The sequence below is a fragment of the Ammospiza nelsoni genome, chromosome 16 (assembly GCF_027579445.1).
Source record: "Ammospiza nelsoni isolate bAmmNel1 chromosome 16, bAmmNel1.pri, whole genome shotgun sequence".
Classification (NCBI taxonomy): Eukaryota; Metazoa; Chordata; class Aves; order Passeriformes; family Passerellidae; genus Ammospiza; species Ammospiza nelsoni.
This window is the reverse complement of record NC_080648.1, coordinates 1322735-1350717: the sequence shown is the minus strand read 5'-3', so window position 1 is coordinate 1350717 and position 27983 is coordinate 1322735. Positions and strand designations below refer to the sequence as shown.

At 49.0% G+C, this 27983-nt stretch overlaps 1 protein-coding gene across 1 annotated transcript in view; it reads right to left on the bottom strand.

Moving 5' to 3' along the window:
• Positions 1 to 1567: 1567 nt before the first annotated feature.
• The window catches only part of FGF18 (fibroblast growth factor 18), a 64191-nt gene continuing 37775 nt past the window's right edge, over positions 1568 to 27983 (bottom strand). Inside the window, exons 4-5 of the mRNA XM_059483620.1 lie at positions 17266 to 17372; positions 1568 to 2188 (exon numbers count right to left, since the gene is read on the bottom strand). Coding sequence (XP_059339603.1) covers positions 1922 to 2188; positions 17266 to 17372 — 374 coding nt within the window. The 3' untranslated portion in view covers positions 1568 to 1921. The remainder of the gene's footprint in view (positions 2189 to 17265; positions 17373 to 27983) is intronic.

The following is a 27983-nucleotide window of genomic DNA, read 5'->3' as shown; positions in this document are numbered from 1 at the left end:
TCAATCTGGAGACAAAGCTGGCAAAGCCTTCCAGCCCCCACCAACCAATTCCACCCTTGGGTCCCGCTCCTGTGCTTGTCTCCAGGTGCCCCAGGAGAGCAGCTCCCAGTAATGCCCTGGGACAGGGCCTGTTGAGTGACCTCCCATGCTCAGCTGGCGTGAGGCATCACCTGCACAGCTGCCCAGCTCCTCCTGGAGCAGCGTGGAGTGACCCTGCTTACCACTGCTCATTTTTCTCCAGGCTTGCAAGGTTTGGAGATTGGTTCAGATAAGCATCCTCAAGCTTGCATGCTTATCTGCCCCATCTCCCAAACAGCTTTGATCTGCAGGATTTGGCTGCAGCTCTCAAAGTTATCTTGGGAAAGCTTGTTCTGGGGAGAGTCATTCTCCTGATTAACAAGAAAATCTTTCTTAGTGGCTTTGAGCATTTCCAGCCCTGGCTGTACCCAGGGAATGTAGCCATGTCTGCAGACAGAGAAGGAAAAGCCAAGCAAGCTTCTCCTTAAAACTCCACGGGGACTCCCTCAGCATTCCAGCTAAAATCTGAGGTCAGATATTACATCTTGCTTCTTTTCGCCATTTTCTGTTTGTGGGGCACTTTACATCACCATATCCTGTGCAAAATTCCTGGAAGGAAAGCTGGCTGGACTGACCAAGGAAACAAGTTCCTGGATGAGCTAGGTGAACCATGCAGGACAAGGAAGAAGGATTTATCTGGCTGAGGGCAAGTTTTAAAAGGCACAATTTTGAATTAAACAGCTGAAAGCAAGAGCCCCTCTAAAAGCTCTAATGAAGGAACCACAAGCCACATGTAAGTATGTGTTAATGCAGTCAGATACTCATTTTCCAGTTTACTTTCTGCTTGGCCACAGCTTTAGGAAATATTCCTTGGACTGCAAGGTATCAAATGTGCCACTCTTGAAAAACGCTGGCGTGGATTCCCTCACACTCAGCCCACCACCATCACCCCACTGAGACTGTTCCTCGTGGCAACAACCAGGGAGGAAGAGGAAGATGGTATTAAGGAACAGGAGGAACTACAGAATCAGCAATGAAGTTTATAGTGGGGAAACTGCCCCGAACATTTCCTGCCAGCCTCGCATAAAGGATAAATATGCATTTAAAAAACACTACTCAGGGAGGGGAAAGAAGTGTGAACAGCAAAAATATGTACATATGTTTTAAATAATTTTTTTAATTGTTGAGGCAGTAATACTTGGTTCATGGAACTGCAATATACAGAGAGATGAAATAAATAGCTTATATATATATAATATATATAATATAGCTGGTTTTAAAATATTCCCTTATCATTGGTGTACTAGGTCATCTTGTAGTCACTTGAATGTAGTTAGCAGCATTCTCCAGAAGTGAGCGGGATGCAGGATCACGGAGCCGTGACTCCCAGTGTCGTCAGGAGGGTACAGAGGGTCGGCGCGCCGAGAGCTCCGCGGGCCCGGCCCCGCAGCCGCCGCCTGGCCTGGCGGGCGGGCGCAGGCAATAAATACATTACTGCAACCGGCACTTGGCGGGGCAGGGTCTCAGTAACTTTGGGAAAGAACTTGGGTTTTCTTTGGTTTTATTTCTTTATTTTTAATAATTTTTTTTCCCTCTGGGGATATGCTTGAGAAGTTGTCCTTTCCAAAAAAAAGCAAAAGAAGCACCTGTGTGTCATCAACAACAAGAAGTCAATTTAAATAGAGCAGTTAATTTCATGTTTCAAGTCACAATAAATCCCGAACAGCTTTCCCCAGCATTTGCCATCTAGTCTTTTATTAATTTTTTTTATTTTTATTTTTTTTAAACACAATGTACAAAAATAGAGCTTCTTCCTTATTTTTAATGTAAAAATATTCCTCTGGTGCAGTTTTTTTTTTTTTTTCTTTTTGTGGTTTCTTATTGTGACACTATTTTTGTCTGTTTAGCTGGGGTTGGTGGGTCGTATTCTCTTAGTCCTCTTGGTGACTGTTGTGTACTTGAAAGGTTTCTGTATCTCCATTTGCCCCTTTGGGTATCTCTTCATAAAGTGTACATCTTGCTGATTTTCCCGGGTCTTGGGCCCTTTCCGTGGCCTCCCTTTTTTGGTGAATCCAACATACCAGCCTGAATATTTTGCAGACATCAGTGCCGTGTAGTTGTTTTCTAGGACTTTTTCAATGAAGACACACTCCTTACTGGTGCCATCAGGCTGAAAAAGGAAAAAAAAAAAAAAAAAAGAAAGAAAAAATAAATAATCCAAATGCAAGCTCAGTGACCAAAACCCAATTTGGCATAAATAAAATCATCACATCTGGACCTCTTTTTTGGTTCAAACATTCTTAATAAGAGCCATAACAAGCATCAGCTAAAATAGATTTTTTTTTTTTAGCATGAAAGCGTGAGGTCATAATTTCTTTTTTTTAAATGCTCTTATCCAAGGGGAGAAAACTTTTTCAAAGACAACAGTTAAGTTTATCCAGTCCAGTGCCTTCAACTGCAAGCAAAGCAAGACATCCAGCTTTGCTTTCTTCCCTTAGGGAGAGAGGATGAATTGAATTCGTGCCAGGGAAACATCATACTTAGTCAGAAAAAAACCAAGCCCCAGAATCTCACATGGCCCAAACAACAGTGTTTCCCCTTCTACCCCTCACTCCTGAAATACCTCATGGGCTTTCACCCCCAACTACTCAAATCCCACTAAAATTATGACAAGCTTCAGTCTAAGCCTCCACAGCAATTTTAAAACTTTCCTCCATGTGATCCCAGAGCACCCCCTGGCACATGGACCACACATGGTGCTCCAGGGCTGCTGGAGCCACTGGGGTCCCCAGCACCACTCCAGTGCCTGGGACCCTGGAGAGCCCTGAAGCCAAACTGGGCTCAGCTCAGCCTGTAGATCCTACCAGAGCCAGAACTGGGCTTTGAACATGGCAGAACAAGGATCTCTGCATTCAGGATTCTCACCCAGCACAGGTAGCACTGGAGGGAGTGACAGCATCACACAACTGCATCTTCAAGTCCTTGAGCATTAAGGAAATTCTTCTCAACCATAACCTTCTGCCAGAAAACATTTTGCCCTTTAACTGCTGAGTCACTGGTACTGTACTTAGAATGTCACATGATTTGATTTATGCATCAGAAGATATTCAGGAGTAGATACAGGATAAGTAGACATAAACCATCACACAGGACTTCATTTAAAGCTCAGCAAACTCAAAGGAAGGATTTCCATCATAGTCCAATTCAGCTTCCCGCTGATATCAGATGAGTTTTTTGGAACTGCAGGCCTACATATACTACTATGAAACCCTGCCCACCAAACGAAACACTTTACCCATCATATCCTGGGGGGCAGGGAAGCTGCAGCAGCATGAGCTTAGGGGCCCCTCTGGGCACAAGGCTGGGGTGAGCAGCCAAACCCTGCATGGTCACCATCCTTCCCCCAAGGACAGCTCAGCCTGCCCTTCCAGTCAGCCATCCTGAAATGTGCTGCACAATCCCTGTGGAGTTTGCTGCAGTTTGTGGAAGGGCAGGGAATCATGGAACAGGAGGGAACCCCTCCAGGCCATGCTGCACAGGCTTCCCTGCACCCCTGAGCCCCAAACACACACGACAGGGAAACCATCAGGCACAGTGACCCAGGCTGGAGGCAGCAATAGAGGAAAGCCAGGATGGCTGGTCATCACCAGTCCCCAGAGCCAGCCATTCCTCCAGGACTCCATGCCTTCAGCAAAGCTTTGGGTCCATCTGTGTGACAGAAGGGAAGGTGATGTTTGCTCTGAAGTCAGCACCTTGAGGCTTTTGGCACCAGGGAAGGTCTCATTAAGAGGGCAAATTCTGGCAACTCTTCCAACAGATCTGCCAATCCAGGGCCTGCACAGGGGCTCTGCCTTAGGACCAGCAGTCTCCATCCAGGACAGGCACAAAGGTCCTCATTTTACCATCCCCAACTGGAAGCTCACAAACGCTTTAATGAACAGCAGAACTGGGCAAAGCTCAGTGATTCCAGTTCCTGGGGGTGTCATTCTACAAGTCCTGGGTTTGATCAAAGCCACATGAGTGGCAAAGGGGGAAATCAATCAACACCACAGGGTTCCACCAGAATTCAATGGGAAGCCATAAAACCAGCTCCAGGTTTCTCAGGGCCCAGCCCACTACAAACCCTTCCCCAGTGAGTGGAGAATTTTTAAACAATACCATGGCTGGGATTCAAATCCACCCAAAGCCAGGTGCCTGTGAACCGACCGGATCCATACCGCAGGTAATTGGAAGGGTTGTTCCCCCCATGCTCGTGGGAAGGGACTGGATTTGAGCCCTGACCTTGTTGCTAGGAGAATTAAGGGTTTTTCATGCAATTTGGGAGGGTTCCGCTTCTACTGCAATGTCAGTTTTTCACGGAAAATGAAGACTGGAATGAAAAGAAAACATGTGTGTAGGAGGGGGGAACTTATTCTATTAATAACAAAAAAGTATTTACTTATACCTTCAAATTTGCCGACAGAGCCTAAGACGGAGACAGGAGGTGGAGGAATAACAAGGTGCAACTTCAGGCCAACCTCAGGGCTAATTTGAAGTAAACAAGGTGCATGAGATAAAATAACTTCGTTCTGGAAGAGGAAGAGCTAAATGGTTTGATAACATGAAATTACAGCAGCATTTACAAGTACCTAGAGATAAATCAGGATAAGGACCTCACTTCCCCAAACAGAGCATTCCTGTATGTGCTAAGACACGTCACAGACACACAAATGATTTTCAAATACTGACAAGATAATTTTACAGTTTCTTTTATAATCCCCAACAGGATAAATCATTCACACAAGTTACCTACACCATGAAGAACTGTACTCTCAGCAATCTATTAGGGGAAAAATCAATTTGTGAGGGTTTTCAGTAATTTTTAAGCATCAGGTGCCCAACATTTAAAATTTAATAAGTTCCCTACTTGAGCCATAGCAAAACACTTCTTGGGTCGGTCAGCCATCCCCTCACTCCTCCAAAGAGAGGGGGGTGAAAGAGAAAAGGGAGACAGCTTTAGCCAAGCATCACTCCCTGCTCCAGCCACGGGCTCACCCTTCCCCAGGAGCTCCTGGTGCAACCGACCCAGGGCTGCACCCTCTGCCACCAATGCAGCTGGGAGCTGCTGCCAAGCCACATTTCATACACACAGGGATGGGCCCTGCAGAGCACTCACTCTCCAAAACACGGAGCTTTGCGTTTTCAACTGATTCTTGACAATAAAGAAATTCTTGAAAGCCTCAGAGCTGCACAGGGGCTGCCTGGCCCAGTGTAATGGCCTGGCCACAGGACAGAGGAAGTCCCACAGCCAGCCCCACATCCCTGTCCCCTCCACAGCAGGAATGAGGGCTTCCTGTGCCCCTCATGTGCCCCACTGGCTGCTCCTGCCTTTTGGCCTCATCATCCCACTGGCAGCACCTCCAGCTCAGAGCAGGACACAGCAGAGGCACAGCCCTGCTCCTGCAAAGGCTCTCTGCAAGTCAGACACCAAATTGTTGGGGTTGGCCAAGGGGCTGCTGCCTGGCCATGCAACAAGGCCGTGCCACCTGGCAGGTCAGTTCTTTGCAAAGGAATCATTCAGAGCATGTTTTTGTTTAAACACAGCCCAAGAACTTTGGGAAGATGTGGTATCTGTTAGCCAAATTTCTGATAAATGCCTTATAAAACGTCTGATCTAAATGCCACCTCCCAGGGAAGGCTCTGGGGAGTGGCCCAGGTGTGTGCAGAGTGAGGGGAAAGCGCAGCCTGAGCAGCGCCCAGGGCTGGCTCCAGCAGAGCATCTCCTGAACAGGCCTGGGGAGCAGCTCGGCTGGCACTGGGGCAGTGCCCAGCACAGGCAGGGACCTGGGCGGTGCCCGGGTTTGTACAGGGCAGGGTTGGAGCAGCGGCAGCCCGGGCTCACCCTGCGCTGAGGGGTTCGAGGAGGGTTTGTCACCGTGAGCCCGCTCCAGCCCAGCCGAGCCCAGGGGCCGCGCCGGGCCGGGCTCTCCGAGCACACCGAGGAGCAGCCCCGGATTGTTTGTGCAGAGCATTTGGTGAGGGGCTCTCCAGTCTTAAACGTGAAACATGTTCAACTGACACTAAAGCAGAATTAAGTGCCAAAGCATTTGCTGCTTCTACAATTACACTCCGGAGCGCTTTGGTGCTCCTGCTCTCCTTTTATGACCCAACTTTGGTCTTATTGTAGTTTGGCTTTCTCGTTTTAAGTTCTCCAAATGGAAAGGATCAAAGAGCTCTTTGTTGTCGTGGCAGGAGCGCTCCTCGGAGCGAGGCATTCCTGCCACGAACAGCTTGCGGCTCAGGGGGGATTCGCGGCCGCTCTGTGCCACCAGCCCGAGCCAAGGCATCAGCAGGTGCAGCCCCCGCGCTCCCCGCAGCCAGCCCAGCCACCTGAGCAGCTCTGCATGGCACACGGGGCCGGGAAAGGTCTTCTCATTTACGCTTCACAAATCTGGCACCGGGAAATCCAAACTTCCCTCGGCTCTCACAGCAACAATGAGCTCCGGCAGCAGCTCGGGTAACAGCGAGGAGCGGGGAGAGAAGCCTCCAGACGGAGAAGTTTCTCTGTTTGCAATCGGGGTTAGCTAAGCTTAGGTTAAAACACTTCGAGTTGTTAGCTAAGTTTAGGTTAAAACACTTCCTCTCCTCAGGTGCTGCTGTATTTAGGAGCTGTCTGGGTGAGCGACTGGTAGTGTGCTGCAAATAACAAAAAAACCCAACCACCACCAAACGCGTCCGCGACATCCCAGAAATGCCGGCTTGGCACAGGGCACAGCGAGTCTCAGCACTCCAAGTGAGAGGGGGCTGAGGCTCTGGTTTAATTATCACCTTTTCGGCAGCTCAGCCCCCAGGCTCGAAGTCAAACTGTGGTGACACCAGCCCTCCGTACAATGGAGAGCATCTCCCTCTGCGAGGGAAGCAAGACCCCGCCTCCCAAAAATCCTGGAGTAGGGAAAGCTACCATCCAAGCAAAAGGTTTCCAAGAGGTGCAGGCATCCAGGTTTTTACAAGGAAAACCGCCGAAAAGGGACCCTTCCTGCACCCATCCTTCTCTCTCCCTCCACACACAGGCACACAGAGGGGGCTCCCAAGCCCTGGTACCCCACCGTGCTGGTTTTCATGCCACCCCCAGGTGTGAGGCACACCCACTGAGCTCAGCAATCATTTCAAAGGGCTGCTGAAATCCCCTCGGACATTGACACTGTTAGATTCACCCACTGCATTACACGGAGGAAATCCCACCTTGTGTCTCCTAAATTCCACAGCAGTGACAGCAGGGAAGGCTCAGGTTTCTAGGAGCAGCACGGCTCAGCACTCCCCGTGAGCTGCTCCTGAAGGATGCCCAGCTGAGGACCCAAACACCACTGATAACCCCTGGCAGCCCCAGAGCTGATCCCCCAGCAGTGCCCAGACACAGGAGGCTTTCAGGAAGTTCCATCTCTGCAGTTTTGCACAAGCTCAGCTCAAAGCCAGAGGGCCAATGCTCGGAGCCTCCTCTAGACTTGCTCCACATGGCTTGGAAAATCCCAAGTGGAAGCAGGCAATACAGGAGCAGGGTTAATGTCACAGCTTTTAGCACTGCCGCTCTCCCGCTTGACACACACACACACAGACACACACTCCTTCTAAAGGCAGGTCAGAAAACACGATGGGGAGATGAGCACAGCCCTGCCAGAGCCCACAGCTCCACAGTTCTGGGGTGGCAGAACCTGCTCACTCACAGCAGTGAGCCTGAGTGCTCAGCCATCCCCTGCACTTTATGGCATTATCAGGACAGATCCATCAGCAGCATCCTGATGCTCAGCATCTTGGATTTATGACAAAGCATCCTGACCACAGAGACACCTCTTGACCCAAATGCACATTCCTGCTCCTAGAGCAGGCTGTAAATCAGAGAAGCTGCATCCATAACTGCCAAGAGTCACTCAGCCTCATGCGCGTTTCCTCCAGCTTTCTGCCCTCTGAACCTGCACAATCCTCCGAGGAAAATACTTAGGAGTCATGATGGGCAGTTCAATAAAAGTGTCTGCCAGCACAGCAGAGAAGTTAATTATGTATACAGGACATCTAAGTGCATTCACGAGGCAGGGAAGTAACACAAAACCTCGCGGAGGAGATGCTCCATGGAGGGCACATCTCCCTCCAGAGGCCCCGTTCCAAAGCAGCCCTGCCCACGTTTGCCCCCAGCTGCCCCCATGTGCTGGGAACACCCCATCCCTCCCCAAAACAGGCAAAAAAGGGCACAGTCCTGCATGTGTGGGTCAGGACACGCAGGCTTGGCAGAGCCCTGTGCCTGTCTGTGCCAGACACAAGCTGCAGGAACCGAGGAAGGAAGAGAACAGTTTAAAATTTTTATTTCCTTCCACCTTCCCTTCCAAAATTCCCTTTTTCTAACTAAGTTCAGTAATCCCCACATTGCCCTGGGAGAGCTCTCTGTCACAGGATGAACTGGAGGACACAGATGAAAGGAGGCTCTGTAGGCTGGACCAGGCAAGGCTGGGGTTACACCAGGACAGGCCTCCTCACCTGCTCCTTCCGTCACTGCCACAGCTCCTGCCAACGCTGCAGCAGGGTGGCCACAGCCTGAATTAGGGCAAACCAGGTGGCTTCACCTGGAAAGATGCACATTTACTTGACAGACATTCCTAACTGCATCTCAGAGAGCTGCATGTACTTAATGAAGAGAAATATCAACTGCTTTTAAAATGAACTTTATTAAATCAAGAGAAGATGTAGGAAACTCAAAACTGCAGGTTCCCTGGAGCAGGAAGCTGTTGCTCTTCAGGAGGTGTGAATCCCCAGGCAGGTTTCAGATGTGATATCTGAGCAGATCTATGGCATCTCCTGTTATCTGCACCCACCAGGTCCAGTTCCATGGCAGCTGGGAGGGGCTGCACGTGGTAAGGGATGGGAAGGTGTTTTTACCCCTCTGTACAAAGCACAACCTGCTGCTGAAGGGCTCTGCTGGGCTTTGCTGGGAGCTCTTTTCCAGCAGTCATTTCCAGCCTCCACAGGCCAGTCCTGAACTTTCTATAAAGCCATCTAAGAGCAGCAGCATATTTCATGTAGGCTTCAATTAAATATATAATTGTAGCTAGGTGGGGGTCACTCTTCTCCCTGGGAACAAGCGACAGGATGAGAGGACAGAGACTCAGGCCTGGGGGAGATCCAGGCTGGGCATCAGGCGGGATTTGTTCAACACGGGCAGGGGCTGCCCATGGAGGTAGAGTCCCCAACCTGGAGGTACCAAAGGAAGGCCTGGAGGTGCTCTGGGCTGGGGACAAAGTGGGCACTCAGTGGTCTGGGAGGGCTTTTCCAACCTCAGTGATTCTGTGATACAGAGAGTTGTGCCACTACAGGAAATGTTTTCTTACAAATTTGTTTAAAACCCAGGTGTAGATGATGAGTGGAGCAGGATAACAAGACTGGAAGAGTTGCTTGCTGACCTCATAGCAAGTTGTGTTTGTCCCAGATTTATTCACATTAAACAAACATGCACGCTTACTGTAAGTTATCATTGCAAACAAATGCAATTTAATCCAGCCAAGATTCTAGTAGTGACACCATTTTCCATGGAGCAAGCTTAAATGGGGGGAATTTAGAACCAGAAAGGTCATTGTTTGTATGCAGGATGGCATTAGCTCTCTTCATGTCAAGTTATATTACTAAGAAAAGAGAGAAATCCATCATCAAATCAAGGGCCATCCATAAAAAATTATTATCCAGATTTGTTCCAGCCTGTGTGACCAACTTCCATCCCTATGCAACAAATGCAAGGCTTGAGACTTGTCCTCCCTAGGGAAAACTTCGTATCTTTGGGTACCCAAAAGATAAGGCAAGAGAATCTCAAGAACAAAAATGTATTTAAGCAGAATCTACTTTTCTCGGACCTTAAATATAGTTCTGTAACTGACATATCAAATAGACTCTATTTTGCTACTGTTAGAGCAGAGGTTTTATTCTCCACTGCAAAAACAGCCTGTCTTCTCACCTCCCCTCCAAAATCAAACTGCAAGCCAAGAAGAAACAGTCCTTGAGGAGCAGGAGTCCCCTGAAGGTGATCTCAGCTGCACCCATTTGAGAGAGACAAGGCTGCACTGCTTCCTTCCTTCCTGCAGTTAAATACATCCATGTATTTGCTAAGCAGTGCTTAGAAGAAACATCACCCTCAGCTTAAGAGATGCTCAAGACCAACACAAAATTGCACTTAGGAGATGAAATGCTGTGAGGAAAGCAGTTAAATCCAACTTGATAACCGTCAGCACAAGATGCATTCAGCAGCACCCAGACAAGACAAGACATGACCAGGGCTCAGGGATCCCCATCAGTAATTTTAATTAACATTAAACCTTAGGGAACTGAAATAGTCCAACAGGACACACAGCTGCAGCCACCACAAAACAGGGGACAGGAGGTCAGCAGCTTTATGGTGACACTTGCTTCCTGAGGACAGCAAGGATTAAATTAAATTATCACACAGCTTTCAAGAAGATGGTTTTCTTCCCTGGAAGGGCATGGACACCTTCCAGCCATGGGATAAGGAAACCATTCAGACATCAAGCTTACAAGCTTGGGCTGCAAGTGAACCTTGACTTTGCAAAGCTTAGTCTGAGAGAGAGCTGGGGCTTCTTAGAAATATCCAAAGGAAACATGACATTTCCTAAAGAGGAAACACAATAAACCTGTAAATGTGTTACACAGCTCTCTGGTGCCCTGACACAGCCAGGACACACAGTGCTCATGTCCCCAGCAGAGTACCTGCGAGTCCTTATCATAAAAATAATACTATGAAGAATGTTTATTTTTTTTTTAATAAAAGGACCATTTGCTTTATTTCAGAGCAAACACTTGAAGAATTATGGCTGTGCTGAGAAGCTTAAGTTAACTGGAGATGTTCACATATAGATAAAAGCAGTTTTGGGCACCAAAACTGCCCCCCCAGCCCTGGAGGTGAGGCTGCCCCAGGCCAGAGCAGAGCAGGACAATCCCTCCCTTGCCCCTGGTGTCCCCAGGACAGGGATGTCCCTCCTGGCTCCAGGGCACTGCTGACTCAGATCCAACTGGCCACGGACCAGGACCCCCAGGTCCCTTCTTGCAGCTCATCTCCAGCTTCTCAATGAAGTTTGGGGTCTGAGAATGGAGGAGGGTGGTTTAGCTTCCACTTCCATTTTTAATTTAATGAATTTTAATTTAATTTCAACCCCACAGGTTGCGGGGGAAAAAGCCTGATCAGATAAATGCAGAAGATTCTGATGGGCCAACCGAAATAAAAGTGGTTTTGTCATCTCATTGTTTTTAAGACCTTTGCAATCTTGCAGGCTCTGATTCCAGATTTTTGGACACTTGAGACAATTCCAGATCAGGTCTCTCTGTCCTAAGTATGGCAATGCCCAAAGCTGGTTGGCTTCAGGGTCCAGTGCATGTGTTTATTTAGATGACTTAAACTAAAAAAATAACTCACAGGAGAGTGAAGACCCAGACTGCAGTTCCAAACGAGATCTGATCCCCAGCAAAAGCCATGGCAAGTTCTGCTTTTGCATGAGATGCCAAGTTGGAATGGTTTATGGCTGAGCATGTCACAGAGAGATCCACAAAACACGTGCTATTAAACCTGACACCCCACCAATCCTGCTCATGTTTATGTTGCAAATTCAGCATTCAAAAATGTAAGGTTTTACAAGCCCCTTTCAAGCAACCCAAATACTGAGCAACTCCTGGAAAAATCCTGGATAAGCATCAAACTCCAGTGAAACTTAGAGTTCTGCCCCAATTCCAAGATGCAGTTAGGTGTGGTTTTAAATATACAAGCTGAGGAGGGCAAACACCTCATGCACAGCACCAGAGTTCCAAACTGCAACCCCGGGGTGCCCCTGCCCTCTCCACACACCTCCTGGCACCTTTACAGCACCCCTGGCTGCCAGGATGGCCCTGGCACAGAGGCACAGGAGCACTGGCACCCAGATGTCACACAGGACTGGGGCATGTGGAGGGCACTGGGCTCGGGGCTCATCCTGGAGTGTCCTCACCTCAGCCCCCAGCCCTGCAGTAAGGAACTGCTTCTCCACCAGCAGCTTTTCAAAGACAGCTTTCCAAGAAAGCTTAACCTCACTCCCAGCCAAAGCCAACTGATGAAAACCTGCTCAGGGTACAGCAGAAAAGCTTTGGAGGATCCCCTGGTGTCTCCCACCCAGGTGAGTCTCCTTCCCTCCTGCTGAAGCCTCCACAGCTCCTTCTCCCATGGGGCCAGAGGGTTTCAGGGGCCAAGAGCACATTTACAGGCCACAGTGGGCACCTTCAGGCTTTGATGCTGTCAAGAGTTTTTTTAGCCAACTTTCCTGACTAAAGACACACATGCCTCAAGAAAACCCCTATTTTAAAGCTGTAATGTAAACAACTCCAAATTATTACTATCCCCTAAAGGCTACTGCTGGCAGGCATCAGTGATAAAGCTCTGCCAGAGCAGTCTGGCATCTAGCAACAATTTGTTTGTTGTCCTGCAAAAATACAGAGAGCCTTGCCATATGGTATTAGCAACTTTCTGGTAACATTAAGAAATATATTGGCTTGGAAAGCAGTTATCACACCAGCAAAAACGCTGTGTCTGAGAGGCAGGTCTCTGCTGTGAGTGGCACCAGCACAGTGGTGCTGGTCAGGCTGGGAGAGGCACTGGTGGCCAGCCCGGCCGTGCCACCTCCTGTCCCCTGTGCCAATGACGTGGCCCTGGCACAGCCAGGCTTTGGCTGGCACAGCTTTTGTTCAGGAGCTGGGCTGTGCCTGGGGCCAAAGCTCGACACGGCAGTGCTGGGAGGGTGCCAGTGCTGCAGACGTGGTGCCAGGGGACACATCCCCAGGAGGCACCCAAAGGATCTGTCACCTGTCTGGAGCTCTGCCTCAGGCTCAGCTGCCTACAGCCTCCTGCCCTTCACCAAACAGCTTTTCCCCTCTGCTCACATTCAGCTCAGAGAATGGAGGAATAAAATCAAACTCATTTAAATGCTTTTACAAAAATAGTGCCCCTATATGCCCCCAATACTACCATGATTTTGGGAGTGTGTGGACACCAGATCACTGAGGATCTTTGAAAGAAGGTGGGAGTGTGAAGAACCCTCCCCAGGGACACCTGCTGCAGCCTGAGCACCAGCATTGACCACACTGCCTCACCCCACAGGGGCTGTCAGGGAACTTCCCTGGAGGCAGTGCTGGGCTCAGGAGATGCTCTGCTCTGTTCCCCATGCAGCAGCCACCCACCCTGGCTGTGCCCAAAAGAAAGGCAGGCTCTGGCCATCCTTTGGTGCTTCAGGCTTCACACAGACCCCTGACTGCAAATGTTCTCCTGGCAGAGGATGGGACAGGGCAGGGAAAGGCAATCTCTGCAGCATCCTGCAGTTCCAGGGAGCTGGATGTGTGTAAGGACAGGCTCACCAAGAGCAGCTGGAGCCCAGCTCAGGTAGGAGCCACCTGCTCAGCCCAGGCTGCTCCTCACTCTGGGAGACTTCAGTGACTTACCCTTGCCAGCCTTCAGCAAACACACATGGCTTCATCTCAGTGCTAATGCATGAGATAAGAGAAGCTGAGGCGGAGAGAGAAAACACAGAAGGACTCCCCAGGAGAACCAGTTAGAAGCTCAAGAGCACCTCCAAAGAGACCATCAGCTCCTCTTTGCCTCTAACAGTGAATTACTGCCAATATTCAGAGTTGCTGTGTTCTAGATGACTTGTCACAAGTGGACAAGTCACATTGTGCCTCTCCTTTCAAGAAGAGTTGCACCTTTGAGTCCTCTTCCCCTTGTGTTTGTAAAAAGACTGATATAAATAAACAGGTTTAATAATTTTTTTTAAAGACAAAAAAGTTTCTCAGAAAAGCAGCTGGCATTCTTGTTCTGAATTTTCATATTTTCATCTCTCTCCTGATTCCACAATAGTGTGATTCCACCATAAAGCCTGGAGAAGAGAGGGCTCTAGGAAGAACTTATTGCAGCCTTTCAGTATTTAAAAAAAAGGTGAAAAAAAAAACAGGGACAAACCTTTTAGCAGGACCTGTTGCAGTAGAACAGGGAGTAATGGCTTTTACTAAAAGAAGATAAATTTGTACCAGATATAAAGAAGAAACTCTTTGCTTTGAGGGTAGTGGCACAGGGTGCCCAGAGCAGCTGTGGCTGCCCCTGGATCCCTGGCAGTGTCTAAAGCCAGGTTGGACACTGGGCCTTGGAGCAGCCTGGGACAGTGGGAGGTGTCCCTGCCATGGCAGGGGGTGCAATGGGATGAGATTTAAGGTCCCTTCCAACCCCAAAAATTCTGTGATTTTATAATAAAGTTCAATGGTCCACAGAAAACCTCAAGAAGACCAGAAAACTCAGGACCTACAATTTTTATGTAGGTCCGAAACACCATGGTCTAAGAAACAGATAGGCAGAAGTAAAAAGAAAGAAATTTAAATGTTTCTTGGGCCTTCTTCAAAACAACACCAAGAATCCACAAAAAACACACTCTAGTTTGTTTTCCCCAGGTGCTGCTCACCTGTGACAGAGAAGTGACTGCTGTACAACACATCCCCTGTCTCGTTTTCCAAAGCATCCCAGAGTGCCAGTGACCGCAGCAGCTCAGTTATAACAGAGTCAGGAGCCTGCCCAAACCAGCTCCGAGCCCTTTGGTCACTGCTGCCTGTGGACACACACAGCAGCACCTGAGACAGGAAAACCCACAAGGTTTGGGGCTCCTGAGCAGGCTCCATCAGAGGGCTGTGCTGGGAAATCATCAGAAATAAGGACACAAAGGCTGCTCTTCTCACCCCCGGGGGGTCAATCTGCTTCCCTGCAGCACAGCCAGCTCCAAGGTGGGGAAAAGCCCTGTCCACCTCTGGAGCTCTTGGGTTCATCACCAGTTCCAGCTGAGAACAACAACCTGCTCCTGACCGTGGGACTCTTTGTAGGTGATTATGGGACACAAAAGGGGCTGAATTCAAAGCAGGTTTTCAACTGAGGGGGATCCAAAACTGCTGAGGAGGAGAACAAAGCCAGATGGCATGTGCTGGTCTGTTTGGGGATTCTGCAGTGCAAGGCAATAGGAAACGAGCAGAGGAAAGGCCCGGGTTGGTCCCATGGCTCCTCTCCTGCCAAATGAACATAGCAGGACAACCATGGAACAATCACTCCGTGGGCTTCATTCCCCTCCACCCCCAGACTGAACTTAAATATTTGTATAAGCCCAGGCATAACTTTTATCTCATGTTTTCCTTGGGGTTTACTGGCTGTTTAGAGCATTCGGGCTAAAAAGCATTCCCTCAAACTCTTGCCACAAAGAGAGCTGAAACCATGACACTAATTAAAACCACACTCTTTGGTATCAAGAAGACATGCTATTGTTTTCGTTTGTTGCTCATGAGGAGCTGTTAATATGGGCAACACGTCTGGAACATTTTCCTGCCCAGCACCGCGTTCCCTCCAGCCCAGCTCGGCTGCTTTGGGAAATTGTCACAGCCTGGCCTGGGAGGGCAGCAGTATTTACAAGAACAGACTTATTTATTCTTTGTAACAAAACATTTGCCAGCTTAACACCATGAAAAGCATGAAAAGCACACAGGGGGGCGGGCAGAGGTTCACACTGCCTGAAAGGTGACAAGTGAAACAAGTGCCCTGCCTCAGTGCCCAATGTGCCATATCAAGGGATGAGCCTTAAATACACACTCCATATAAATATATGGAATGTTTGGAAAAACTGAGTGCCCAGGAGCATCCTGACTTTGCCAAGATGCTCCTGGGCACTCCATTCAGAACAGGAAAGGCTGTGGGCTGCCCTGTGCCACTGCTGACTCACCTGGGGCAGGGTCTGCTGAAGGAAAAGGATTTTTCTAAGATTTTGTGCTCAATTTTTCTAAGAATTTGCGCCCCACCTGAGTGCTTCTAAGGTCTCCATGACTGGTATCAGCACCTCATAAACATTAACAACATTATCCTTACTACACTTCTGGGGAAAATGCTCAGATCTGGGGAAAATGCCATGATCACATTTAAAGGATGGAAAATTAGGGCACAGAAAAATCTAAGGTAGGTTTGTGTCCAATGCAACCTTCAAAAGCATCCAATATGGTTTAAAACCAGTTAAAATAATTTCCCTGTCCAGACCAAACAATGGGGTCCCATGCAGGGTGGTAACATAAGTGCAGGAAGCAGAGACAATTGGCTGCTTTGCCCCAGCCCTCTCAGAGTGCTAATTTCCATTTATGCCTGATTTTAAGCAGTGCCCTGGATGCCTCCTGCCTCGACAGGTAGCTCCAAAGCAGGTCAGGCACAGGGCCCTGGCTAGCAGCAAATAACCTGGTCTTAGGCTCCACAGAGCATCTGATCCCCAAGGAAGCACAAGTGGAAGAGGGAGGGGTCCTCCAGGAAAGGCAGTGTCCCACAGGTGTCACTCCTGGGACCACAACAGTAAACATTTTTTCATCAGAGCCATTTGGTCTCTGGTTTCTGTTTGGGAGCATGGCTTTCACAGCCTTGACTAAAAACAAAACTCTGCTTCCATTTTTCACAGCCACAAAGATGCTCGATTGGAACTCCTGGTGGTGCAAAGTGAGCGCAGCCGAGGTTTGAAGGCTGGAATATTCTATTTGACATTTATTTTTTGGTGGCACTTCAGCTTTGCACCAGCCTCTTCCTGGTTAGCAAGCCTCCAGCCTTTCCAGCAATAAAGAAGGACTGTGTGAATTACAAAAATACTACTTCAGCACACAAGTTGGGCTGAAGGGGTGAATACCCTGTTAATAACATGTAATTTGTTACATGCTTCCATTGGGGAGCCATCCCCCAATGTTCAGATTCCAGCCCTGGCTGTGCCATGCCAGTCCCTGGCTCCTGGAGGGCAGGAAGGAGCTTTCTGCTGCCCAGCACAAACCACAGCACAGTGCTCTGCCTGTCCTTCTACTCTGAATTCTTCCCAAAAGGAGTTCTGGGGGAAATTCATATTTGAATGTACCCCCAAAGAAAGGCCAGGTGAGGAAGGTGCTGTGGAGGTGGCCATGGCACTGGGATGCTAAGGTGACATCTCACGTGAGTGCACACCTGCAGCAGCACTGGAGAGCCCTGTGAGGCTGCAGGGCTCCTCTGGCAGCGTGGGGGGACCCCTGGGAGAGCAAGAGCTTCCCAGCAAACCCCACATCCCCCATCCTGCTCCTCATCTGAGGCTGACAGACGAGGCTCAAACACAGCATTACGGCCTTGAGGAGGTTGCTCAAGGTAACACTCAGGTTACAGATGAATTAACAGGAAACACTTACCTTCCCCACTAGCTTGCCTTTCCTGTTCATGCAAAGGTAGAAATCTGTCTCCTTCCCTTTGATCCGGACTTGACTTCCGAAGGTGTCTGTTTCCACTAGAAGCTGGGCTTGGAAAGGAAGAAGAAAAGAAAGCATTTAGCTGTGTGGTCCATGAATGCACAGGGTGCAGAGCTCCCTGGGCACTGTCCCAGTGCCCAGCTGGACCACACCATGCCCAGGTGCCCTGCAGGGCACAGCCCCAGGGAGCACCAGGGGCCAAGCTCGTGGCTTGGTGCAGGACTGACACCTCTCCACTCACTCCCACACTGATACCCCAGATTTAAAGCTGCTTTACCACAGAATAACCAACAATAAACACAATACAACCACACGTGTGGGCTCCATCTGTCACACCAACCCCACCACCACCAGCAATATTAGCTCAGTGTTAATAGAACCAGAGAATTGCTTATGTTGGAAAAAACATCTCAGATCATCAAGTCCAAAACTGTTCCTCCAGCACTGTTGAGGCCACCACTACACCCTGTCCCCAGGTGTCACATCTCCATGGCTTTTAAACACCTCTGGCGATGGTGATGCCACCACTGCCCCGGGCAGGCTGTTCCAATGACAATGCTCTCCTTCACACTGCAGGAGGGTTCTTGGAGGGTAAAACGTGGATTTTATTCTCATGAAGATGAAAGATTAGCATGACAAGAAAGAAAATCCTTTCCCCACAGCCAGCAGCCTTCAAACACTGCACAGAAGTGGTTCAGCCACACACTCCAGTGCAAAACATTACAGTGACCTCCTGAAGGTCACCACAACAGCCAGCAGGGAGAAATTGGGCACTGCTTGTTCTGTCTGATGCACACCCACCCTGCACAGGTCCTCCATGCCTTGTTGTGCATCCAGGAGGTCAGAAATTTCTTTCTGGCAGTCCAGACCGAGGTGTCCAGCTCTAGCTGGGAGAAATGTGGCCAATCTCAGTGTCTTGCAGGGTATTGATGCCAGAGCTGGTTTGCAGCAGGAGCCAGGGTAGAGGACAGATTTCTGCTGCATCTCCATAAATGCCCTGCTTTGCCACAGCTGTACCTGCAGAAGGGGCCAGGCTGCACCCAGACAAGCAGTGTGCCATCATCATGATCATCATCATCTCAAAACCCCAGACAGATCCAAATCCAGCCTTTTACTCCATCTCTAATCTAAACACAAATTCCAGTCATGCTCAAGATTCAGATTCCAGGAATTTCCCCAGAGAGGCAGGAACAGGCAGACTGGACATTTTGGTTCAGATCCATCCCCACCATGGAGGAGGAGAAAGGAGACATGGTTGAAACACAATGCAAGAATGTGTGAGTGTCAGCAAGTGCAGCTCCACGCTCCTGCTCTGGAAATACTCACGCCTGTGAGTGCTGAGCCCCACCGTAGAAATACAGCTTTTGCCAAACTCTGGAGAATGTTTGATCTGTGCTGCAAAAAGTCACATTCTTTTTGGCATTCATATTTCAAACTTTAAAGCCCTCTAAGAGCAAATATGTTCATTGTAAGGATTTACCATGGGGATAGAAATAGGAGTTTGTTTCATTTAAACACATTAATATTTTTCCCACTTGTAAAGTCAGCTTTTGGCTTCTGCAGCAGTGCAAATATCACAGACCTTTAACTCACAAGGGCCCTAAACAATTTTCCCCTCACAGCTCAGTCACATCTGTAAGTTCAGGGGTTTCCAGTTACTAGCTGCTTACATTTATTTAGATCTATTTGTTAAACCTGTTATCACAGGGGATATTTAAATTATAACTGCTTTCTGACAGCAAGTGGGATTATGTCTGTATTACAGCAGGATATCACTTGCAATCATGCACAGATATGGATATTTATGGAAGTTTTTCAGAAACACCTCATGGGTTTAGGTACCTGTAATGGAGAGCAGCTTGAAGTAACAGCTGGGTGCTGCCCACTTTGTCCCTTCACCTGCCAGGGCAGTACCCAACCTGTGACCACTTCTGTGAGGAAGGGCCCTGAGCCATAAATAACCCCTCAAAGGGAGGCTATCAAGGTGAGCCAGCCAGGAGGGGGTGATGGCACAGGGCCAGGCCAGCTCCTCCAGGGCAGGCTGGAACCCGGTGAGTGCCCACTGCTCCAGGAAGCTCAGGGAGGCTGCTCAGGTGCAATGCAGCATTGACAGACAAGGGAACAGCAAAGGTGGGACTGTCTGCCTTTAAAGAGGTGATTCTGAAAGGGCTTCTCCTCACATGAGCAGAGGATGGAGCTCAGCCTCAGAGCGGGAGTCCAGCAGCCAGCACATGAGCAAAGGTTGTGGAGCCAGCAAAGGCTGGTCCAGGAGCCATGGCCAACACCCAGAGCACCAAGGAGCTGCCCACAGATGTGCAGTGGCCAAACCACCCGGGCATGAACACTGGTGTGGGGCCAGCCAGCACAGGGCTCAGACAGGGCTCCACACAGGCCAGAACAGGAGAGCACAGCTCCCTCTGAGCATGCGGGGCATTCGCTGTCCACTCCAGCCTGAGAGTAAAAAGCTGCTGAGAGTGACTCCGAACATCAGATACAGGCTGTGGCCAGCCAAAGGAGGAGCTAACACTGACAAAACCCTCCACATGAGAGCTGTGGTCCCACGGGACTGGCAGCAGCTCCCACCCTCTGACGCAGGTCCCCGTGGCAGCCCCTGCTCAGAGGGACAACACGGGGCACACTGGCTCATGCTCCCCACCCCCTCGCTCTGCAGCCAGTATGACTAATATCCAAGCTGATTTTAATTTGAAAAATATCACCTTAAAAAGATGCCGGTTCCCTGCTGTGAAAATTAAAACCATCTGGATGGAGCGATTTCAAATAATTAATCTAGGACTCCTTTGGCACCGCTACTAATTAAAATATGATACCTTCCTCCCCTTTTTTAAATAAAAAATTTAACTAAAGTTTAAAGATCTAATAAAATAATGTCATAATTTAGAAGTAGATGGAAGTCACCTTTCCTGCAGGCTGCAGAGGTTATGGCAATTACGGAGGTTATTCCTCCCAGGCAAGTGCCACAGCACAGCCTGAGCACCAGAGGACAAGCAGGCATCCAGGGAGACATTTGTGCTGGCAAACACAGCAGCATCCATCCCAGGGCCCTGAGAGCCAGCCCAAACCCCCAGGGACCAACCTGCACCCCGTGCTGAGGAGTGGGAACAGAGGCCAGGAGGTGCAGCAGAGGATGTCTGATCCCTGCTGTGACCTGAGCTGCCCCAGGACAGGCCAAGGCCTCACAGAGGTTCCCCACTTCTGCAAAATCTGAGGCTTAAGATGGAGGAAACATCTTATTTCTAGGGATCCCTGATCCCCTTTTCTACAAGAGAGATCAGTGCAGCTCTAGGGTGGGTTATAACCTATAACCCAGGGGTCTGCAGCACCCCTGACACCTGATGCCTCTTTGTGCAACAGGCATCTCCCTAAGTTCTCTCAGGAGCAGGGACAGGCACCTTAAACAGCACATCTGAAATCCTCTGGGATGAATCCTAGCCCTGAAGGATGCAACCAGAGTTCCTAGGGGGTGGAGGCTGACCCAGCACCCAGGGGCTGCTCATGTCTCCCCCTCCACTCACACACAGCAGGAGAAAAGCTCAGCCAACACATTTTACATTCATTCAAACTGGACTTGAATGCTGTCCTGTCCTGTGATAGGCATGCCATAGCACAATGGAAGTGCCAGAGAAAATCCAAGAGAATGTACAGGAGAGTTCAGGTGATATGAGAGCCACCATGCCAGAGCAGCAGCCCCACAGCACTCTGCTGCTCAGCCCCCTGACTTCCAGCCCCATCTGTCCCTGGACACACCACACAGAGATTACAATCTTTATTTTCAAAGGTCCTGTGCTCCAATCTTCAGATCAGGTGTTATTGTTTAAATTCTTTGACAGCTAGATATTCTGATATATTTTCCAGGGGAATAAAATAAAGAGCAAAAGAGAAAAGATGTCTTTAGAGGGTGAGATCTCCTGCTACATGTTTTGCCTTATTGGCCCATTTAACCTAAACCTTCCTGAAAACTCCCACTGGAAGAGACTGGAATTCCTCACAAGTCTAGGTGAAAAGGATTACATATATATATATACATATATATATATATATATGTATGTTGAAAAGCTATCTACCAGCTAAGAAAACATGAAGTCAGGGAGATATGTGAAGGTGGCAGAAAATATGCCAAATTATCTTTCAGGTATTTCCTGGGAGTGGGAGGACAGGAGCCAGAAAAGCACAGGGAAAGAGAGGAGAAAGAGGGCACCTGAGAAGTGTAAGGTTTACAAGTACCAATCACAAAATCCTCAGGTCCAGAAAAATAAAGAGATAAAGGGGAAAACACAAGAAGGGTGCAGAAGGATTAGATACTTCAAGTCTATCCACGGGTTTGTGGTTTTTTCAGGTGAAACCCCTGCAAAGGGAGCCACAGGGAGAAGGAACAAAGCTGCTTACACTGTCCACAGGCACCCTGCAGCTGGCAAGACACTGGGGAAAAGGATCTCAGAGGGGACAAAGATTTTGTTGCTTTGGTTGCACTTCTTTTTCTGAAAAGTCACGGGAACCATTCTCAGACTTGAAACCACTTCCAGCTAATGAAGAGGATGCAATGACACAGTGAGGCTGGGAGCACAGCACCTGGGATGGAGGGCAGCTTTCCCAGTTTGTTACCCTGGAGCTGTGAACCAGGACATTCCCATTTTTCACAGTGCACAGATCACATCTGATGGGAGAGCAAAATCCACTGTGCTGAGACTGAATCTTCTCCTGAGACTCCCAGCATGGGCAACAGTGCTTTAAATAGTTGAAATCTGTTCAAACACTGCCTACCCCTACCAAAACCACATGAATCCCTTCCACGACCACAACATAGGAGAGAATGACCCTGTCTCCACAGTCATGATGTAATGATGAGGGAATAACACCAAAATTAGGTAAAGTCTGGCAGGTCTAATGAAGCCTGCAGGCTGTGGCCCAGTGAGGGAATCAAGGCTGCATCCCTAAGTTTTGTCTGCACGCTTGCATAGTCCTGCAAACTGAATGGTATTTAGTAGTTATAATCCACAGAACCCAGCTCCCTTCTCAAATATTCAGGTGCAAATTAGGAGTAACCACCCCAATCAGTGAGGCTGGTGCTCTACCCACATACCACTGCCCTGAGCTCATCCTGTCTCTCCTGAGCACAGCATATGCACATCAAATTATTAAAAGGTATGTTCGTGGGAGGAAGACTAAGAGCAGCTCTGAGACCCAGGCTCCAGATATTGTCTGTTTTAAGCCACCGTGTTTCAGGAGCCAGGAAGGTGCTCGGTGTCAGCACAGAGGCTGCCCAGGGAGCAGCTCCAGTCCTGCCCAGGGTTTGAAAGATGCTGTTACACTAAATGAGGATTTCTTTCAAACGCTGTAGCTTTCACTCGGTCAGCACCCTAACTGTTGCACCTGGGGATAAAGACTTTTTGGGGTGTAAGGTCCTCAGAGCACCAACACATCCGCCGAATGCCAGGTCCCGGCAGGTTTTCCTGCCCCATCCCAGGCGGGAAGGGAAGCGGGAGCGAGGGCTCTGTGTGCACAAAGGACAGGCTGCAGACACAACCTGCCACCCGCACAACTGCCTCAGTAGCTCTCAGGGACCAGACAGGTTAAATATTTGCATGGGAGACATCTGAAGAAAATCTATAATGCAGCAAAGACCTCAAAGACATTTCCACTACAGCAACCTGATCTTGTAAATACTTCCACACAAAGGACTTCACACACATCGGAAGTGCTTCGAGTGCTGATAAAGACCCTACAGGCCGCAGGGTCCCTCCTCTGCCAGCGGCGGCAGGGAGGGAGCACAGCCTGGGACGGGCTTTGGGGACAGCTTCCCCCGGGGCTGGGTGCTGCCCACTGCCCACCCCGAGGGGAAGCTGCAGGATCCCGGCACGAAGCCCCCTTCCCCTCCTGGCAGCTCCCTCGGGCCTCCCATCCGCAGCAGCCGCGGCAGCCTCGGCCTCCGGGCCCTGCTCTGGGCGCTGCCGCTGCCACGGCCCGGCCTCACGCCCGGGCGGCTCCTGTCCCACATCCAGCGCTCTGAGCTGTTCCTCGGCGCTCCCTGGGCTCGGCCGCGGCACTCGGGGCCAAGACAGGCAGGAATCTCCGTGCTGGTGCCAAGCACACCAGCCCGAGTGCCCAGCTGTGCAGACAGGACACGCTGTGCTGCAGTCAGCCCAGCCTGCACGGCCTGGGATGGTCAGCACAGAAAGTAGCGCTCTCAAGACTCTTTGGTGTCATTCTCCACTATTTAATATCACTGACACACCATTCCTAGAAATATGAAATCACATAGTGGTTGAGTTGGAAGAGATTTTCAAGCTCAGCCAGTCCCACCCCCCTGGGCAGGGGCACCTTCCACTGGACCAGGTTGCTCTGAGCCCTGTCCAACCCGGCCTGGACCATTACAGAGCTCTTACCTGTAGGGATGCCCACCCAAAAAATTTCCCCACCACTTCAGCAGTAGCTAACAAAACACAGCCAGGAGACGATGCTGAGCTGGTGTTCCCCAAGCATCTCAGGGACCATCTCAGGCAGATTCTGCCTCCCCACCCTGTAGAGATGTGTTGTTTATGCCAGAATGGCACTATCAAGGTAAAAAGGAGGTTCTAAAACATACAAGTCCTCTTCCCCAGACTGCCAGGCTCCTATAGGATGACAAAGCTTCCAAACATAGTCCCTACAAACTCACTCTAGTCACAACATCTTGCGAGAAGCTTAAATGAAAATGTGCTAATTTGAGGTCTTTTATTAGCCTACACATATGAAAATTGTTTGAGAGTTCAACAGATATAAGACCAGAATCAGACCAGAATAAATGCCAAGGTAGGTCTAAGAGATTTTTGTCCAACTTAAATAAAACTTTAGTAAATCCCTGAATCTGTAATTCTATGAAAAACAAATAAACACACACAGAAACACCCCCCCATCGGAGCTGTAAGTACCATATTACTGGCCCAGGCTGGTACTACCCAGAGGCTGGTCATCCCTGCCATGTGAGAAATGAATGCAAAATACTGTCATTCTAACAGGGAGCCATCTGCACCCTTTTGTATATCTAAGAAAACAGGACTAAGCAGTGGGAATCAGACTTGACCTCTTGCAGATGTTTTATACATAATTTACCATAAGAGACACTAAAAATATTTTGGCAGTTGCTTCAACGATGGTGAATAAGTTTCTCTAAACAAGATTCAGTAAAAGGGAGGCGTGTAGGTTGTGTGCTTTAAAAACGCCTGGGCGGGGACAGCTGTGAACAAATTCTGCCCCAAACTTTGCCACCTGCAAACTTGCCATGACTAAGAAATAAGCCTGGAAAGAGAAACGTTCAGAATGTTAGCACAGAAATTCCTCTATCTCACCAGGGTTTCCCGCTGCCTCCAAGCACAGCTCAAGTGGACAGTATTTCTACAGAGGCAGGAAAACTGCCTGACAAGCTGCCAGGCTCTGAGTCTGGAATTACTGAAGGATGAGCCTCAAAAAAGTTCAGAAGATCTGTTATGCTTGAAAAAGCACCTAAAATGAAAAATAAAGGGCCAAACCCTGATGTCTTTGATCATTCTCATTTGAATAAACTCCTACTGACACAGTCAAGCCCAACAGACAACGACCTCAGAACCTGGCCCTGAGCTCCTCGCTGAAACGCATCCAAAGCGCTGGAGTCTCTCAGGTCTGGAAAGAGTGTGAACCTTTCCCGTCCCCACAGAGGGTTAGAATTACTGCAAGAACAAACCCCAAGGAAGGTATTTTGACTCTCTTGTTCCCAGTCTCAGCTGGACCCAATAAAAACACTAGTGTACGCAAAAATAACAATAAGGAGAGAATGACCAGCCCAGGAACCCACGTGCTCTCGTGTCTCTGCAGAGCTGCTCCGTGTGTGCCCAGGAGCTCAGGGCAGAGCACAGGGACCCTGCAGCACTGCCCACCTCCCTCAGGCAGCTGCTGGTGGGCTGCTCATCCCCAGGGATGAAGTAGGAGTGATGTCAGCACCGCCACCTCCTCTTTCCAAGGAGTCCCAAACACATAAATCTCTCCCACATCCCAACACCCAGCTGGTTTCACCCACTGCAGCAGCCAGCCTGTCCAGGCTCCACTGCTGAGTTTGTGAGTGCTCCAAAAGGGGCTGATCAGGACAAATGTGTCAAGCATCTGCAGTACAGCTTGAATTATCAGATGTGCTGAATACACAAAAATGTTAAGTTCTACCAAGCAGGGTTCTTATTCTGCACCAATAAAAGCTGAAATTAAGAAAATTAATTTTATGAATCAGAGTAAAAGTGTGTCTATGCATTCTCTCAAAGGGACTCATTGTAACATTCACTTCTTTCAGCAAGTGAAAAATATGCTGAAAATAAGGTTGCAGGATGCCCTGGTGTTTTAAGTGGGATTCTTGTGGCTCTGAAAACCCAAAGGAGCAAAGGCAGCAGCGCAACCTACCAGAAGAAAATGTTCTGGCACACACGGAAAATTCCTTTCTGTTTTAAGATTTTAAGCAAGATTTGCTCTTAGACATAGTCACAAACACAGTTTCAAAGATACCTGCCTTTATAAAGCTTGTGTTGCTGAAGCTCCCTTTTGCCAGATAAAAGATAACTTACTAAATGAAGTACAGAAAATCGTCACTCTTGGGTCAGAGGATATACAAGTGTGACTATTTTGGAGTAAGGGTTAAAACACGTGGGCAAGGACTGATCTTCTTACAGCACCTGGGGACACCTGGAACCAGCTGCACCCTGAAGACTGCCTCAGGGGAAGGAGCATGGAGAAAAGTCCTCTGCACCACCCCCTTTGGAGAGGTTTCTCCCTACAGACACGGCACAATTCTTACAACTGCTCTCAGGGCATGAGCAACAGAAATAGCGCACCGACCACCAAAAATCAGGTATCACATTAACTCTCCCTTTAACACCTTTGGTTTCACATATTTATTTTTGGAAACATTTATCACGGGACTTCTCTTAAACTGTTACCCCTAGTCCTCAGCATATGTAAGACTATATACTTCCCTTTTACTGCATTTTAATTGCATGAGAAGTTTTAAAAGTCTTTTTTTTTTCTTTCCTGAAGTCATTTGGGACAAAAGGCATCTGGCACTGGGTATTTAAATAAGACCTGTCAGAACTGTAAAATTAGTTTTATGTTTTAATAAAGGTACTTTAAAAATCTCAAATATAATTCTGCATTCAAACCATAAGTGTTTGGATTAAGAAAAGCAGATCCCATGTTAAATCTTAATATAAAAAATAAGTCAAGTACAGAACTAAGCCAGTCCTCATCTGTGGCATTATAAAGAGCAGCAAAGAGGTAATATCTCCAATAGCTTTTTTGGGGGGGCATTCTAAGTTTAGAGAAGCAGCATTGACAGCAGAAAATATCATATTTATATTATATTATATTATATTATATTATATTATATTATATTATTTGCTATTTATTTCAGTTTATCTAGAGACCCAGGCTACCTTTAAAGCTCAGACTCAGCCCCCTGTTTCCATCCAAAATTCTCTCAACTCTTTCTTATTCTCCCTGGGACAGACCATCCTGCCCTCCTCTCCCCACCCTGAAGGGGTGGCCACAAGGACCTGTATGGCAAAAGATCCCTGGAGGTGTGGGTGCCACATTGGCAGGGGACATTTCTGCTGTAGGTGTGCAGCCCACATCCATCCAAACTGGGATTGACAAAGCTCACTTAGCTTGGAGGGCTCTGTGATCAGCTCTGCAATGGGCACAGAATTCACTCCAAGGACCTGCAGACATATAGACAGAGGACAAACCGAAACCTCCTCCCAACACTCACTACCCTCCACCAGAGAGCACATCCCTCCTCCCCACCAGGACACCTTCTGACTCCCCTTCTGTCACCCCATCCAGTCTTTGGAGTGCACAGAGAATTGCCCACTCCTATGCCTACACAGACCTGAATATTTTAGGCAGCCCTTGGCCACATCTGTGTGCCAAGCCCGAGCACCAGGCTGCCCCCACCTTTGGCATGGGAGGACAAAGCCACCTTCAAATGCCACCAAGGTGACCAAGTCTCCCCATGTTTGCCACCACCTGAATTCAGCAACCCCTGCTGGGACACTCATAGCCAGCACCACCAGAACAGAGGAAGCCAAGGACACACCACAGTGGTGGGACAAGAGACAGCCCCTGGCCAGCACCACCTTCTCCAAGGGCTTTATAGCCCAGCACAAAGCTGCAGCCTGACCTGTGCCAGAAGGGAGCCACTTCTCCATCCAGGACCCCAAAGGAGCAAAGGAACCAGCTAACACGGACTAAGGAGCTTCAGTGCAAGCTCCTGGTGGGGAACTACCTGACCTTTACGATCCCTTCCAAACCTTTCTTCCCTTCCTTCACTGTTCTGTGACTCTGTGAAGTGGTTTTCCAGGTGCTCAGCAGGCCTGGCCCTCCTCCGAGGTCACGGTGTGGATGAAGGGAGCAGGCAGGGAAGTGTCACAGGTGCAGACAGGCGGGGGCAGCCCCCCTCCCCCAGGCGTGCTGTCACCTCCCTGCCGCCAGCTGCCCAACCTGGCACTTCAGCACAGGTCACCTCTGGTGTGAGGAGTTAACGCTCATCCCCCAGCAGGCGCGATGAAAAGGAGACAAAAAAGCAGGATGCTGGTGAATGACAGCAGTGGGTGGCCCAGCCCTGCACACAACAGGCACAGCCAAGTGTGTCT